The 16,859-nt window shown below is 33.5% G+C and overlaps 2 protein-coding genes across 3 annotated transcripts; one reads left to right on the forward strand and one right to left on the reverse strand.

Annotated features, from left to right (window-relative positions):
- The first annotated feature begins 9,552 nt into the window (after positions 1-9,552).
- LOC130955907 (enhancer of rudimentary homolog) lies at positions 9,553-11,414 on the forward strand. The gene is made up of 4 exons (XM_057882908.1): positions 9,553-9,743; positions 9,887-9,980; positions 10,181-10,301; positions 11,163-11,414. Exons 1-4 carry the CDS (start codon positions 9,741-9,743, stop codon positions 11,251-11,253), a joined length of 309 nt encoding a protein of 102 aa, XP_057738891.1. The 5' UTR covers positions 9,553-9,740; the 3' UTR covers positions 11,254-11,414.
- Positions 11,415-11,554: 140 nt separating this feature from the next.
- Positions 11,555-15,439, reverse strand: LOC130955906 (uncharacterized). 2 transcript variants are annotated; one of them, XM_057882906.1, is made up of 8 exons: positions 15,196-15,439; positions 14,614-15,099; positions 14,143-14,477; positions 13,892-14,036; positions 13,304-13,644; positions 13,088-13,238; positions 12,643-12,986; positions 11,556-12,441 (listed from the first exon to the last, which is right to left on the reverse strand). In XM_057882906.1, the coding sequence occupies exons 2-8, from the start codon at positions 15,086-15,088 to the stop codon at positions 11,740-11,742; spliced, it is 2,493 nt and encodes an 830-aa protein (XP_057738889.1). In that variant the 5' UTR covers positions 15,089-15,099; positions 15,196-15,439; the 3' UTR covers positions 11,556-11,739. The 2 variants fall into 2 exon arrangements, with proteins under 2 accessions (XP_057738890.1, XP_057738889.1); XM_057882907.1 differs by lacking the exon at positions 15,196-15,439 and having other exon boundaries at positions 11,555-12,441; positions 12,643-12,932; positions 14,614-15,144.
- Between the last annotated feature and the right edge of the window lie 1,420 nt (positions 15,440-16,859).

Below are 16,859 nucleotides of genomic sequence, written 5' to 3' on the forward strand. Positions count from 1 at the left end.
GTGGCCACTTCAGCTAGAGGTGTTCATAAAAAAACTAAAATGTGGTTAACTGGTTAAAAAACCATTGCCACATTTTGGTTAACCAGTTTAATAAAACAATTTTAAAAATCATATCTATATCTTTTAGAATTGGTTAACCAAAACCAAATTAAAAATAACCGATTTTTAACTGGTTAACCAAAACTAAAACCAAATTAAATTCAAAACCTAATTTCAAAACCAAATTACATACTCTTTCTCTCTCTCTCTCTCTCCTCTCTCTCTTCCTTCTCTCTCTCCTCCTATCTCTCTTTTTCCCTTCTTTCCCTTCTCTCTCTCTCTCTCTCTCATTTTTCTCTTTATCCTCCTCTCCTTTTCTCTCTCCCCCTCCCCTCTCTCTCTCCCTCGTCTCTCTCTATTCTCTCTCCATTTTCTCTCTTCTTTTCCCCCTATTTCTCTCCCCTCTCCCTCTTTCTCCCCCTTCTTTCGCCCCCCTCTCTCTCTCTTCCTTCTCTCTCTCACTCATTTTCTTCTTTATCTCCTTTTCCCTTCTCTATCTCCTTTCCCTCTTTCTCCACTTCTCTCTCTTCTTTCTCCCTCTTTCTCTCCTCCTCTCTCTCCCTTATCTCTCTCTTTCCCTGTTTTTCTCTCTTTCTCTCTCTCTCTCTCTCACCCGTCTCCCTCCTCTCTCTCTCCCTTCCCTTTCTCTCTCTCTCTCTCTCACTTTCTCTCCCCTTCCCCTCTTTCTCCACCTCGTATTTTTTTCTCTCTCTCTTATCTCTTTATCCTTCTCTCTATCTCTCCCCTTCCCTCTTTCTCTCTCTCCTTCTCTCTTTGTCTCCCTCTTTCTCTCCTTCTCTCTTTGTCTCTCTCTTCTTCTCTCTGCTCTCTCACTTTCTCTCTCTCTCCTTGCTCTCTTTCTCCCCCCTCCATTCTCTCTCTTCCTCTCTCTCCTCTCCTCACTCCCTCTAATTATCTCTCCTTTTTTTCTAACTCTCCTCCTCCTCTGTCTCTCCCCTCCTATCTCTCTCTCCTCTCTTTTCCTTCTCTCTCTCTCTCTCTCTCCCATATTTCTCTCCTTTCTCCTCTCTTTTCTTTCTTCTTTCTCTCTCTCATATTTTCTCTCTCTCCTCCTCATTCTCTCTTTTTTTCTCTCCTTCTCCTATTTTTTTTTCTTACTCTCTCTTTTTTCTTTCTCTCTCAACCTTCTCTCAATTTCTATCTCTCTTCTATCTCTTTTCTCCTCTTTTCTCTAAAGCGAGAGAGAAGAGAGAGAGAAAGAGAAGATAGAGGAGGAAAAAAAAAGGAGAGAGATAAGAAGAGAGAAGAAGGATAGGAGAAAGAGAAAGAGGATGAAGAGAGAGATAGAGAGAGGGGAGAGAGAGAGGATGGAGAGAGAGAAGGAGAGAGAGACAGAAAAAAAGAAGGAAAGAGAAAAAAGAGAGGAAGGGAGAGAGAATAAGAGAGGGAGAGGAGGGGAGAGAAAAAAGGGAAGAGAAGAGAGAGAGCATGGGGAGAGAGAGAGAGAGAGAAGGATAGAGAGAAAGAAAGGGGAGGGAGAGAAAGAGGGGAAGGGGAGAGAGAGAGATAGATAGATAGAGAGGTGTAGAGAGAGAAAAGAAAGAGAGGAGGAGAGAGAAAAATAGAAGAGTGAGTGAGAGAGAGAGAGAGAAAAGGAAGAGAAGAGGAGAGAGAGAGGAAGGGGAAAGAGAGAGAGAAATGGGAGAGAAGGGAGAGAGAGAGGAAGAGAAAGAGAAAGACAAGGGAGGGGGAGAAAGAGGGGAATGGGAGAAAGAGAGATAGAGAGAAGGAAGAGAGAAGAGGAGTGGGAGAGAAAAAGAGAGAGATGGGAAGAAGGAAATAAGAAAAAGTTACTCGTATCATTTAGAAAGAAAATTATTTATATTAGAAAAAATTATTTATAGAAAATGCTGAAAAGAGATAAGAAATAAAAAGGAACGAAAGCAATGGAAGGGATTTCATTATTTACAAATGTTACTCATATCATTTAGAAAAAAAAAATTTAGATTAAAAAAATTCAATTAAAAAACGGTTTAAAAATTTTGGTTTTTGTATGTAAAAATATTAATTTTGTGTTAAAATCTATTTTTACATGTAAAAACCAATTTTATGGTATAAAAACTAATTTTTTAGTATAAAAATCAATTTTTTAATGTAAAAACCGAATTTTAGTGTAAAAATTGGTTATTTTTTAAAACCAATTTTTGCTTTAATAATCGGTTAAAAACCAGTTTTGAATTTCACTAACCGGTTAATAACCAGTTTCATTATGTAAAACCAATTTGGTTAATTAACTAATACTATATTTTTGGTTAACCAAAAAACTGGTTTGGTTTTTGGATTAACCAAACCATGAACACCCCTAACCTCAGCATCGGTTTCATCGAAAATGTGCTTCGGCGAGTTTAGGGACACACTTGTCAAATTTTAAAATTGGATGACCATTTTATCAATAATAAAAGTCATGTATCATTTTATCAGTGTCAAAATCTTTCGGATACCAATTTAATATTTACCTCTTTTACTTTATATACAAATAAGCTATAACCTTAATTTGTTTATATATCTATAAGAATATTATACTTTTTTTAGTTTAATGTCTCTTGAGAAAAAAATTATATTTTACTATTTTTTATCTTCCTGGTCACTCAAGAATTTAATTAAATTTTTTAATTTAAAATACAATTTAATTTTATCGTATTTTTATAATTAGCTTCTACTTAAAATGAGTTTAACACAATAGTCCAATAAAAAAAATCTCTACTTCCTGAACATTTTTTTTTCCATAGGCCATTATTCAGACAACAAAAAATATAATTATAAATTTTCTTCTTTTAAATAATCAGCTATAATGTGCGAATATAAAGAAATTATCTTCCACAAAAAATATAAATAATTGTGTTTAAAAAATATTAAAGTAAAAAAAAATAATTTATAATTTTAAAAAATTAATCACATGAATAAAATAAATTATATATTTTTTATTATTCTATCTTTGTATTTTATTTATTTATTTACTTTTTTCAATTTATTAAAGATAATTTTCATATTTTAATCGGGTAAAACTCTCAACTCAATATTACACAATTCATCCAAATAAAAAAACGTTACATAAATCTTCTCAATCACCTCTTTATGTAAATCGAATGAGTTAAATTAGATTTAACTCTCTATGTAAATCAAAACACACTGGTTCGATTTACGCATGTATGCATGCTGTCCTAGTAAATCTAATCAGAGTGATTAGATTTACTAAGACAGCATGCATGCATAAATTAAAATAGGGTGATTAGATTTACTAGGACAGCATGCATTCATGAATAAATCGAACCAGTGTGTTTCGATTTATAATATGTAATTGTAGAAAAATAATTAAAATACTATATCAACAATATTATCATTTAATTTATGAAATTAAGTATAAAAATGATTTCTTTAAAATATTGATACACTATACATACACATACATTAGGAGTTTTTAAATAAATATTTTATTTACGAATATAGATAATTCGTAGCATATTTACCAATTTTTTTTTACATGTTCCGTTTGTCGTGTAAACAAATTAAGATTACTTATATCTCGTTTACACTGTAAACGATATAAGACACTATTTTATTTGGCATTATCTCGTTTACAAAGAGATAATAGAATTTTTAAAAAAATACACATAATAAGATAAATTCATAGTTATATATGAAGTTATAAATATAAAAATATAATTTTCATAAATATAAAAATATAATTTTTTAAAATAATAAAATAATTTAATTTAGACCAATTTAAAAAATAAAAATTGATATATTTTGTTACTATTTGGATCGACTTTAATTAAATTATATCTCATTTATATTTTAAATTTTAAATTAATAACTTTTTCATATTTTTTTTATACTGAACTTTTTAAAATAGATGGTTTCAAATAACAATAGAGATAGATGATTAGTTTTAAATTACTAGCATACACGTAAAAAATCACTAGTTTTAAAAAAAATAGATGAATTTACGTAAAAGTAGTAATTTAAAACTGTCCATTTAAAATCAACTCATTATATTTCTGAAAACCAACATATTTGAATTTCTTATTATATATGATCAAATAAAATTTATCAAGATTTTTATTTTTTTATAATTTTTTATTCTTTTTTAATACTAAATTTTTTTTAATACTAATTTAAATGTGTTGATTTTTATAAAAAATAATGTGTTAGTTTCAAATGAACAATTTTAAATCACATCGATTTTTTTAGAAATTAGTAATTTTTGTTCGTATACGTTACTATCTAAAATAATGCTTAAAATTTTAAACTTAACTAAAACAAAAAAAAATTGAACACGAGAATTTAGTGCAATCATAAATATGGAGAATCGAAGAAGGTAGAAACCATATGTGAGTAGTGTATAATTATTGATAATTATTTAAATTATCAAATGAATAAAAAAATTATAGTTATTAAAAAATGTTACATAGATCTCCCCAATCACCTCTTTATGTAAATCGAATAAGTCGGACTAGATTTAATTCTTTATGTAAATCTAATCACCCTATTTTGATTTATGCATGTTGTCCTAGTAAATTGAAATAGGGTGATTAGATTTACTAGGATAGCATGCGTGCATAAATCGAACCAGTGTGTTTCGATTTACATAAAGAACTAAATTTAGTCAGACTCATTCGATTTACTAAAGAATTTATCAGAAAGATCCATGTAACTTTTTTCATTTAGATAAATTGTGTAATATTGAGTTGGATTTAGTTTAATTGTGTGTTTTACCCTATTTTAATATTTAATAATAATAGAATTGCAAATCAGACCATTTAGCTAACACCCTAGCATGGTTCTTTGCTTCGATGCAACTATCAAGTTTCAACCAACCTTTGTTTCCATGAACAGTGATTGTTTCCACCATTGAAGCTCCATTTAAGCGTTTGTCGCTAGTTAATGGGTTGCTGCATACATAAGGCGGGATTTAAATTCCTGACACTTACTTAAACGGGCTAGTGAGCTAACCACTAGACCAACCCAACTTGGTTACTTCAATAAAATTTTAGTAAACTGAATGTTATTTTGAGTAATACCCCATCCCGGTCTCTAACCATTTATGAAAAAGACTCGGCGCTCCCTGACCATTATAAAAAAACAACGCGACCTTTATCCATTCACTCTGTATGATCAAAAGGACCCTGTAATAGTTCTTCTGTGAAATGTAACCGAGAAATCCTATGTATAACGGTAACTCTCTGACGTGGATTCAAACAATTTAATGAGACAATTAAGTCCCTGCACAATCATAGAAAACATTGACATTTTGATGCACCGTGAAACCAGATCTTAAGAGACATTCCTCATTCTCTCCCTAACATATCACACACTCTCACTCTTTGCCTTCATCTCACACATAGAATTACCGTAAACCCTAGAGACTATCAGACTTTTCGCCAGAAATGACGATGAAGGAGAGCTGGCGAGGGTGAGGTAACTGCATAGTAACGTGGCGTTTGCTGATGCAGGTGATGACGTGTTATTGACGGAGTTGTATTTCCATTCTTTGAGGTTAGTTTCTTTAACCATTTATAAACCATATCAGTGTGATCCTTCATTTGTTTATTTGAAACAAGTATTCTTCCCATAGACCACCATAAAGCATGATATATGTATTATTTTACATTTGTCAAGAGTAGTCACTTTCACTAGGGTTGGATTATTACCTCAGGTAAAGCTTTTTTTTGTCTATTTTGGGTATATTAATGTCTGTTAATTATAATTTATTTGTGCCTTATTCAGTAAACTTTATATATTACAGATGTCTGTTGAGATTATACCAATATTTCACCATGGAGGGAGGTTTGAAAAAGACGACAATGGAGTGCTCTGCTATCTTGATGGTAAGGTGGAGAGATTTCTCAAGTTGGATATTGACTTTGTTAATTTTAAGGATTTAAAGGAGATGTTCAAAGGTATAGGCTATATAAAGTATAAGACTATGTATTGGTAAGACCCTACTGTCTCTGACCTAGAGTCTGGCCTCCACATTTTAAAAAGTGACAAAAATTAACTAGATATGTGATAACAAGATGACAAATTTAAAAACTGATGAGTTGTATGTATATTTTGATCATCCTATGAGCCAGCCAGTTATAAATGAAGCAGGAGATGTTCCTGTAGAATTGATTGATTCCTCCACTGATGATGGCTATGAGAGCGCTGAAGATGAGGCTTATAAGCCTCCCCCACCTGGTTATGAGACATTCAGCAGCAATAGTAGTGAAGAGTTAAGCTCAAGAAACATGTCTAGGAATAAGAGTAAGAAGGACACACCTAAAAAAAAAGACAATGACACCTAAGAAGAAGAGAGCAACACCTAAGAAGAAGATGTGACATATGTGAAGAAAAAAGTTAATGAAGATAATGGCTTATCTCCTAAAATCAAGAAGAAGACTGTGATACCTGTGAAAAAAAAAAGTTAATGATGATGATGGCTTATCTCCTAAAACCAAGAAGAAGAAAAATAAGAGATATGTGGAGAAGACAAGAAGGCATATTTTGGATAGAAATGAGGCTGTGAACTTGCAGTTGCTGCAATATCTAGGCTGCGAAAGCTTAACTTGAAGCCCGAAGATTTTGTGCATGAGTGACTTACTATGGATGTCATACGTGCCACTTATGGTATAACAATTCAACCTATAAATAATGAGAAATTTTAAGAGATATTGGATGATCTTAGGCGTGTGGCACCCGCCATCAAGAGACCCCCTGATCGTCCTAGGAAGAAAAGTATTGTTGATCATGTGTCTAAGAGCCAATTAACAGGGAACAAAGAGAAGAAGACCTTCGAGGTGACATGTAGCAAATGCGAAAAAAATTCACTATTATAAGACATGTAAGGGAGTCCCAAGAGATCCCAATTGGCAATAAAAAAAAAGAAGAAAAGACAATCAAAGGTATAATAATTAGGCTAGTGTTAGTATTTACAGTAATTGGATAGTATTGATCGAATTGGATAGTATTTTGTAACCCATATCTGAATGCAAACTATGAATAGTATTGGTTAAGTATTTTGGAACTTCTAATACTTAAACACTTTAGATTATCTGTGTTGTTTAGTTATCAGGGAATAATATGTATTGACATGTAGGTGTTGTCTTTGTGAGATGTTGTTATATACCGTAAGTAGTTTGTAACTTTCTATATATTAAATATTTGTGTTTCAAGCTAAAGATTTTCATTGCTTATTGAATTTAGTTTATTTTTTATTCAATGAAATTGTATGCAAACATACTTCAAATAACAAAACACTAAGAAATTGTCACTTCAACTTAAAACAGTGATAAATTCTAAAAGACCATAAATCACATTCTTACTTGCAATTTAACTACAACAATCTTTTTATTATCAAAATTCAACAATCTTTACATATCAGTCACCATATTTAATGTGCATCTAACTTATAATATATAATACCCAAAAAAGTTACAATATTTTACATCCTATTAGGTTGAAGTACGGTAAAAAAGAATCCAAAAGGAATAGCAATAAAAAATGGCATGATGATACATCCATTTTGTCTTGTATATCTTTTTTTTTTTAACTCCATCATATAACTTAATCTCCATTTTATCAATTTTATCCTGTAACTCTTTTAATCTACCATGAACTTTTATCTTCTGTACTTCCACCACCATATAGTTAAACTTAGTTATGAGCTCATTCAGTTACTTAAAATATTTGTAATGTGTTAAAGGAGCCTATAATTATAAATAATTATTTTTTAATCAACATAATTACAGAAAAAAAAATATAAGATGGAGTGATACTAATGTACCTTGAAATAACTACAGCTAAAGAATAACCTATTTGAGTTATTTGATGTCATGGATTCAAAAAGAATTGCATAAGCTCCACAATTGTAAGTTGGGTGTGTGAACTTCTTTCTCACCATGCCAACATTGCCAGAGTTGTTGCTTCAAGAGCTCACTGACTTTTCTTTCCATGAACGACAGATTGAATCTGATGAATGCTCTTTCATATTCATCATTAAAGGTAGAGTTTGATATCTATGGTTCACATTAATATTTGGATTTGTTCTTTTTAAGAATTGGAATTAAGATGGCAACGTTTTTTATGACTGTGTAGAGACTTTTTTTTGTCCTATCAACTATAGTAAATCCACGTATAAGAGTGATTGGTACACGTAGGCTTTTTCGATTACTATTTACCCGAAAACTAACAAAAAGGTCATTTTGGTCACATGGAGTGAATGGATAAGAGTCGTGTTGTTATTTTATAATGGTTAGGAAACACCAGGTCTTTTTCATAAATGATTAGGGATCGGAATGGAATTTTATTCTGTTATTTTTTAACCAAAAAAATCACACAAAATTTTTAATGTGTGTGATGTATATATTTTAATAAATTTAATAAAAATATAACCAAGTTAGATTGGTCTAATGGTTAGCTTATTAGCCTGTTTAAACAAATGTTGGAGGTAAGAATTTCGCTTTGTGCATATAGTAACTCATTGACTAGCAACAAACTTTTAAATAAAATTCAGTATCTTAACATATTAGTCATTAGAGAAATTCTCCACATACAAGCATTTTTTTATACAAGTCTTTACAAGTGCACCTTCTTCTTCTTCTTGCGCACGTTCTTCTTCCTCTTCCTCTTCTTCTTCTTCTTCTTTTCTTTCGTTTCTTGCCTTCTCTTTCTCCTTTTTCAACCATTACTGCACGTTTTCACTGCACCTTCTTCTTCTTCTTGCTACACGTTCTTCTTCCTCTTCCTCTTCTTCTTTTCTTTTGTTTCTTGCCTTCTCTTTCTTCTTCTTCAACCGTTACTGCACTTTTTACTGCACCTTCTTCTTCTTCTTGCTGCACGTTCTTCTTCCTCTTCTTCTTTTCTTTCGTTTCTTACCTTCTCTTTCTCCTTCTTCATTTACGTGCTTTTCTCTCTGTTTTCTTTCTTTGTTATTCTCGATTTCCATTGTTTTTTGACATCAAACTCTGAAATCGTTTTTGAAGAAGAAGAAGCAGCAGAAGATGAGGAGGAAAAAGAGAAAGAGTTCTGAATTATGCATAAGGTGTACTTCAACGAATTTTGGGTGTATTTCTTAAATCCTTTGGGTGTAGTTTTTGTAATCCTTTGGGTGTATTTCTGTAATCCTTTGGGTGTATTTTTATAATCGTTTAGGTGAATTTCTGTAACCATTTGGGTGTATTTCTAAAGTTCCATTATCTTCAAATTTGGCAAGAAACTCGTTTTCATGGAGGAAGAAGAAGAAGAAGAGGAGTCGTTTATAATGCGTGGTGAGTAGCGCGCTTTGGAAACAGGAAGTGGTTGAATAACGTGCGTTTATTTACTCTTGAATGTGGGAGTGTAATGCGTGTTTTTTGTTGGGTTTGTACCAACTTATAAGACTTGTAGCCAAAAAGACTTGTATGTGTAATAAACCTCTAGTCATTAACCTATTGGATTGAAGATACCAAAAAAAATTATTGAAGCATTTCATGATAACTTTTCCTTTTCCGATGAAAATTTAATTAAGGAGAAAAAGAAAAGAAAATATGAAGCGGGGCCAGTGGTGAGTGGTGACGTGGCAGTAGTAGAGTGGGCGATGAAGTGTGATTGTGTGAACTTGCTGTTGAGGTACCTTGCGTTTCTGCAACGACCCCGCCTCTCTTCTTTTTCTTCTTCCTGCGATATTCGCGTTGTTGCTGTTCTTGTTGTTTCTGTTAAACATGGTGAGAGACTTATTATTTATGCCTATGTTACGATCCTATCATAATTTCATTTGTCATATCCTCTGTTTTATTAGGTTTTTCAAACTCTGCATGTTCATTCTCTCTTAACCTATATACCTTTCTGTTCTTTTCGCATTCTGCAGTCAAATCGCCACACCATCATTCTAATTCAGAGCTCTCACAACAGAGCAACCCGAACTTTCATGGATTTCGAATCAGTCACTCAGGCCATGGATGGTATATTTTTTCTTCTTTCTTTTTCGACTATGTTCCACGTAATCTCCAGGGAATTTAGGGTTTGAGGAGGATCAAATCCTTGTATAATCATGATTGAAATTTGAAAATAGGGGATAATATGAATTTGTTAAGCCTTGTACGGATTTGGTGCATTGAAGTAGAGAATTTGGATATTAATATTGTGCTTCATCAATCAACAGGTATATGTGCATTGTATGAGAGGAAACTGAAGGAGTTAAATCCAGCTATTCGAAATTTCTCTTATGATATTGCAGATCTCTACAACTTTATGGATGGTCTTGCAGACATGAGTGCTCTTGTGTATATCTCTCCCTCTTTTTTCTTCTGTTAAAATCATGTGCATGCATATATAGTGCTTTGATACTCACAGATTTCTTAGTATAATATATCTTTAATTTATTGCATTTTGTGATTGCTAATACTTTATACTTGTATAAATTAAAGTATAATCTGCTGAGTGGCAACAAAAAAATGAAAACATTGAAGGAATTATATACCGGCCTTTTTAATCGTCACAAACTACTGACTAGTAACTTTCTCATTTTCACCTAGCTTTGATCTTGCATGGGAAGGAAAATGGATCCTATCGTGAAAAATTTCACATGACCTTGTCATTGTTTTTTCTATTGAGTATTGACTGATGTAGAGTTCTGCATTGTGTTTTCTCTACTAATCAAGCTAGTCTAAACTAAGATCGTGAGTCATAAATGACAATTTATACCAACTACTAGTCCTAACAAATTGAGTACCTTGCTTATTACTGCTGCTGCTGCTTTTTTTTTTTCCTTTAAATTTGATTTTAAGTTTTTATGATAGGGAACTATTGTGTTGTTGTCTATGAACTATGATCCATATAGGCATTCCCATCTAGTAGAACAATGTTTTGTTGTTGTTTTCGTTTCTTTTTGCGCTCCAAAACCATTTATAGAATCTTAATTGGAGAAAAGAGGATGTTATGAACTAAAATAAACCATGCGTTGTATTATATTCTCATATTCTGCTTCTTATCTAACATGACCCTCTTCAGGGAAAATTTAGAAATAGTGTAGCGGAATGTAACGTTTATAGTTGAGCAATTGTTGTTTGTTCGGTTTTCTACTTTTCTCTGTGTACTCGTTGCTTTTCTGGTGACTACTACGACTGTTTGGTTTTTGCTCGCAGCTATGATCATTCCATTCACGCTTACATGCCACATGATCGACAGTGGATTAAGCAAAGAACATTGCGACATTTGAAGAAATTTGCACATTGATTACTGATATGTGATATCCTTTTTTCTTTCTTTTCTTCTGTTTAAAGCGACTATTGTAAAGATATCAAGAAGTGCAGAACCAAGCTACCTTCAATAGTTGGTGCTGGTGAAGTTGTATACTTAAATCACAAATATCAGATTACCTATATTTTTTGGTTGCATTTTAGTCAATGTTAAGTTATTAACCAATTTTCCATTTTTGTTATCCCCAACATTTTGTTCATGCATGCAACGACACCAATTAATTGGTCACATAATAGATATTTCACAACTTTTATTAATTCAAGCCTTCATCAAGGATAATTGAACTCAACGCTTTTTTCTTACTATGAGGGGTTTGCAAGAGAGCTATATATATATATATGGACGTGAAAATGTTCAATCTAATTGAATAATTAAAGAGCGCTATTAAATAATTCCTGACAGGCTAAGCTTACGCTTGAATATATTATTGTTATATACAGAGTTGAAGTCAAGCAGCCAGAGTTACTGACGAAGCTTTCTAAGCAACCACTTCTTCCTCAAAGAGATATCCAAGGCTAGAAATATCTTGGCCATTCTCTCATCCTCCAATAGATCACATGCATCCATTACCAGCTCGTCATCGATGTCAGGCATAGCTTGAAGTTCACTCAAAGCATTCTCCAATGGGGAATTACAGTCGTTTCTCTCTTTGTTGTTCATCAATGACTTCACAGCACTTGCCATCTCAGACAATGCTTCTTTTACTCTCATGTTCTTCTTGGGAGGTCTAGAGTCCGTTGCCTTTGCCCTCGGCCTTTTCTTAACATGCTGTGGTTTTCGACACAATCCATTTGTATCCATTTTGTTTCTTTTTCCAGTCACAGCCAAATCTCCAGATCTTCCATTTATATCCATTTCCCTTGGCCTTTCTGTATCTTGGTTTGATATTCCATTGTTACTAGTCACATTCAAATTCCCTGATATTCCAACCATATCCATTTCATCATTTGAAACTCTTCTATCTTGACTTAATATTTCAGTGTTGTCACTCACAACCAAGTTTCCATCCATATCCATTTCAATGGCAATGTCATTTGCATCCATCAGGTGAAGTTGCTCCTGAGAACTCACTCTCGCATCTGACACAATGTTTCCAAATACCTTGCACAGATCATTGTAAAGATACAAAATCCTGTTTCTATATGAGATGGCATCTGGGTGATCCTGCAAATAGTATTCAGGAACAATTTGCAGTCATAAGATGGTTAATTAGTAAGTTGCAAATTATTCTGCATATAGTATATTTACGAAAATAAGCACATCAAATAAAGAAAATGGATTATTAGCACTAACTGAGGGTAACAATAAAGGCAACTAAAAATCATTATACCAAACAAAAAACAATGTCAATGGAGAGGACACCACCTTAATGTATGCATCCCATGTATCATTTTCGGCAACTATAATTTGTAGGGTTTCATCCCATGCAAATCCATCATGACTGAGAAGATCGCCAATGTCATCATGTAGTTTCATCAAGCAGAGATATTGATCCACTAGAAACTGCTTGTCATACTGATGTCCGAATTTAGCGCAAAATGCTTCAGTCATATGAGTCCAAGCTTGCTCATTGAACAAGTTTCCAATCATATTTCTTCTATTTACTTGCTCAATCATAAGGTCAATAAAACAGCATTCCTTTGATTCCGTCCAATCTATTGTAGAAGCAGCACCACAAACACCATGAGGAGTGCTATTTTTCTGTTCACCTTTATATCATAAATGTTTTTAAGAATATGAATATTGGTAATGTTGTGAATGTAAGACATGACAAGATAAATACAAACACACTATAATCACCGGCCAATACCTGCTATCGACATTGGCATTTCACAACTGGGGTCTGCATTGCGCGATAACTGGATATATCTTGTACCAGAGCATTCCTCTCCAAATATAACACACAGTTTGCGATAGCCTGGCAAAGTTTTAACTCTTAGTGATCGAGCTTCAGGATGTACCTGCAGCAATTTTTTGTTAACCAAGGAACAACCGAGACAGCTGATCAATGTGCAAAATAGGTCACCTTTATATAAGCATGCCAAACATGATCCTGTGCAGCAACTATTTCTCTCTTATCATCCCATGAGAACCCACTCTGCTGAAGAAGATTGTTCACATCATTAAACTGTTTCCTCAAATGTTTGTAACGATTCTTCAGAACTTCTTTGTCACATTGAGATTTGAATTGTGCATTGAATGAGGTAATCATGTCATTCCAAGCCTGGGTAATGAATGTCTGCCCAAGCCTGTTTCCACTTTTGACCTGCTTTAATAACAAGTCAATAAGGCATTGATCCATTGGTGGTGTCCAATATGTTCTAGTACGATCAGATCCACTAGGATTGCGGCATCCTTTTCCTTCACCTTCAGAAAGAAACATATCATTGGCATAACAACTCAGTTCTCCAATTATCTTAAGGCGTCAAATATAAACTATAAAATGTAAGACGTCTTATAATTATTAATTTTCATTCTTCAATGTCATAAATGGGATAAATGTAAATAAAGTCCCTGTGTCTAAATGCCACCGGGTTAATGAATTATGGACCGTATTGCTAGTTTTCCATAAAATATAAATCCAAATGATAGAAACCTCTAAGTTGCAACTCACCAGCCTTTTTTCCTGATGTCACGTCATGATTTTGTTCCTGATGCAAATTACTGATCTCATCATCAGATACATTTCTGAATATTAATTCTAAATCACGATAGTTTGGCAAAATTTTCAATCTATATGTTCGTGCATGTGGATGTGCCTACAAGAATTTTTTTTAGTCAGTCAGGCACAGGAAACATGTATATGAGCTCATACTCCTCCTCACCCCAACCCCTATCACACCCGAATCTCCCTCGATAATATACCTTGACATAAGCATCCCAGACACTTTCATCAGCAGCAATCATTTGTTGTTGATCATCCCATAAAAATCCTTGTTTTAAAAGGTTTGTTATGTCGCAGTAATACTTCAACAGTTTCTTCAGTCGATTCTTCAAAATCCTCTTACAAAAGTGAGAGCCAAATTTAGCCTTAAACATGTCAAGCATATCTGTCCAAGCCTTTTTACTGAACTGATGATTGATTATGTTGCCCCTGCTCAGTTGATCAAGCAAAAGCTCTATAAAATACTGGTCCATTGAAGCACTCCAATCTGTTCTCAGACCACTATTCAATACAGCATTGCTTCCCATTCCATCACCTAATATACAAGTTGCATAACACATCACTGATTCTAAATTCTAAGTTATTTTTAACAGCAATGTATTATGTATAATAATATTTCTAAACAAGCATAGAAGGAAAAAAAGAAGGTAGTTAAAGTGACACTAACTCACCTCTTTGAACTTCAGAATTAACACATGCATCATGGCTTGATAAACTATACCTTCCATCAGCACTTGTATGACTATATATCACACACAAATCATCAAAATTCAGCACTGGTTTTGTCCTGTAACATCTTGCATCAGTTTGAGTCTTGAGGTACTCATCCCAAAAAACATCATCAGCCACCACCATTTGCCTTGCAGCATCCCATGAAAAACCAGCATGACAAAGAATGTTCTTGACATCATGGAACTGCTTCCACAAACTAGAATACCGAGACTTCAACACATCCTTGTCACATTGGGAACCGAATTTGGCATTGAACCTTGCCAGCATGTCACTCCAAGCATGCTTGTTGAAGGTGTATCCAACTCTATTCCCTCTTTGCACATGCTCCAACATAACATCAATAAAATAACGTTCCATTGATGGGGTCCAATGCATCCTTGAACGATCATTGGTTGAAGCAACTTGGCTACCCATCACGTTCAATCCTTACAAAAGAAAACACAAACGTTTTTCTGCGTTAGTGACACTGTCAAGCAAGAAAATTCATAGTTCATACTATCACAAAATGTTAAAAAAATCACCTTCAAAAAAAAAAAAAGAGACAAATGCCGGCAAGAACTAAGTCATTGGAATTGGAAAAAGATCAGAGCTTTGAAGGTTAAAGACTTAGTAAAGCAAGAGGGGTCTTAGTGTGATAGAAAGATTGAAGCTATTAACGGTGGCGCTAGAGTGGTGAGCTCAACAGTTTCGTGAAATTGGTGCGCGTTTGGTAACACAGCAACCCTAATTCCGGAATAAGTAGCAAAACCCTCGTGTACCTGTTTGTTTGGCATTTTAGGATCCAACTGGAACAATTCATGGACTATTTAATAAATACTTTCATATTTTATTGCAGAAAGCCCGTATATGGGCCAGCTATAAATATAACATCAATAAAATAAACGGAAATTATTTTATTTATGGAGGAAGTGTTGGTGAATTGGCCGGATATTGGCCAAGGAGGGGAATTACTGGAGGGTGGAGCTCACCCTCAACACGCCGGGGGCGTGGTGGCTGAGCGGGAGAAACAGTTGGCAGCACGCCGGGGGCGTGGTGGCTGAGCAGGAGTGGCAGGTGGCAGCACGCCAGGGGCGTGGTGGCTGAGGTGGATAGCCCAGGTGGCAGCACGCCGGGGGCGTGGTGGCTGAGGTGGCAGCACGCTAGGGGCGTGGTGAGTCATCACGCCAGGGGCGTGGTACGTCAGGGGTGGCAGCATTGCGCGGAGTCCCAATGCAGCACCACGCGGGGGGCGTGTTGTAGTCCTGTCTGCATGCAGGAGACAGCCCCCGACCCTGGGAACCAGCGCTACAATTGCTCCATGTATATATATATGCATGCAGGACGGGCTTCTTCTCCTCCCATTCATAAAATCATAGCTGAAAGAAAAGAGATACACGGGAGAAGGAGAGAAAGAAGTGAGTTGGGTAGTATTAGTGAGGAGGGTATAGTAAGTAGTAGTGAATAGTGGTGAGTTAAGTTTATATGTGGAAATAAAAAGAATATTAATTTAAAGGACTAAAAAAAAATGATACGTAATTATCTAGCGCCCGAAGAACATATTATCAACTATTTGGATCATCCTATTTATGTAAGTAAATAAATTTTTTTTGATGTATTTAAATTATTTTAATTTTTATGTATTTTTTTATGATACATATATATTTTGGTGTTGAGAATATTATTCTGTATATTTTTAAATATTTTAAGAATATAATAATATTTTTTATAAAATAATAATAATAATAATATATTTAGTAAGTAAATAAACCCTAAATTATATTATACTGTATCGTTATTAAAAAATTTAGTAAGTAAATATTATAATAAATTAAATATGTAAAATGTATAAAAAATAATAATATATTATATAATAGTATGAATTATTATCGTATAATACATATATATATATATTATTATGTTATTGTTATCGTATAATATAATATATAAATATAATAATAATATTGTTATCGTATATTATATACATATATATATATATATATATATTTAAGAAGATAATTATTTTTATAATAATAATATTATATATATAATTTTATATTATTTAATATTGTTTTCGTATAAATATGTGAATGTATATTATAATATTATAAGGATTATTATTTAATTAATGTAACATGTAATTTTGTTAATGCAACCTAACAGGAATTTGTTGGTGCGTAAACTGGATCCACCACAGACGTGGAATCCG

The sequence above is a fragment of the Arachis stenosperma genome, chromosome 10 (genome assembly GCF_014773155.1).
Source record: "Arachis stenosperma cultivar V10309 chromosome 10, arast.V10309.gnm1.PFL2, whole genome shotgun sequence".
NCBI lineage: Eukaryota > Viridiplantae > Streptophyta > Magnoliopsida > Fabales > Fabaceae > Arachis > Arachis stenosperma.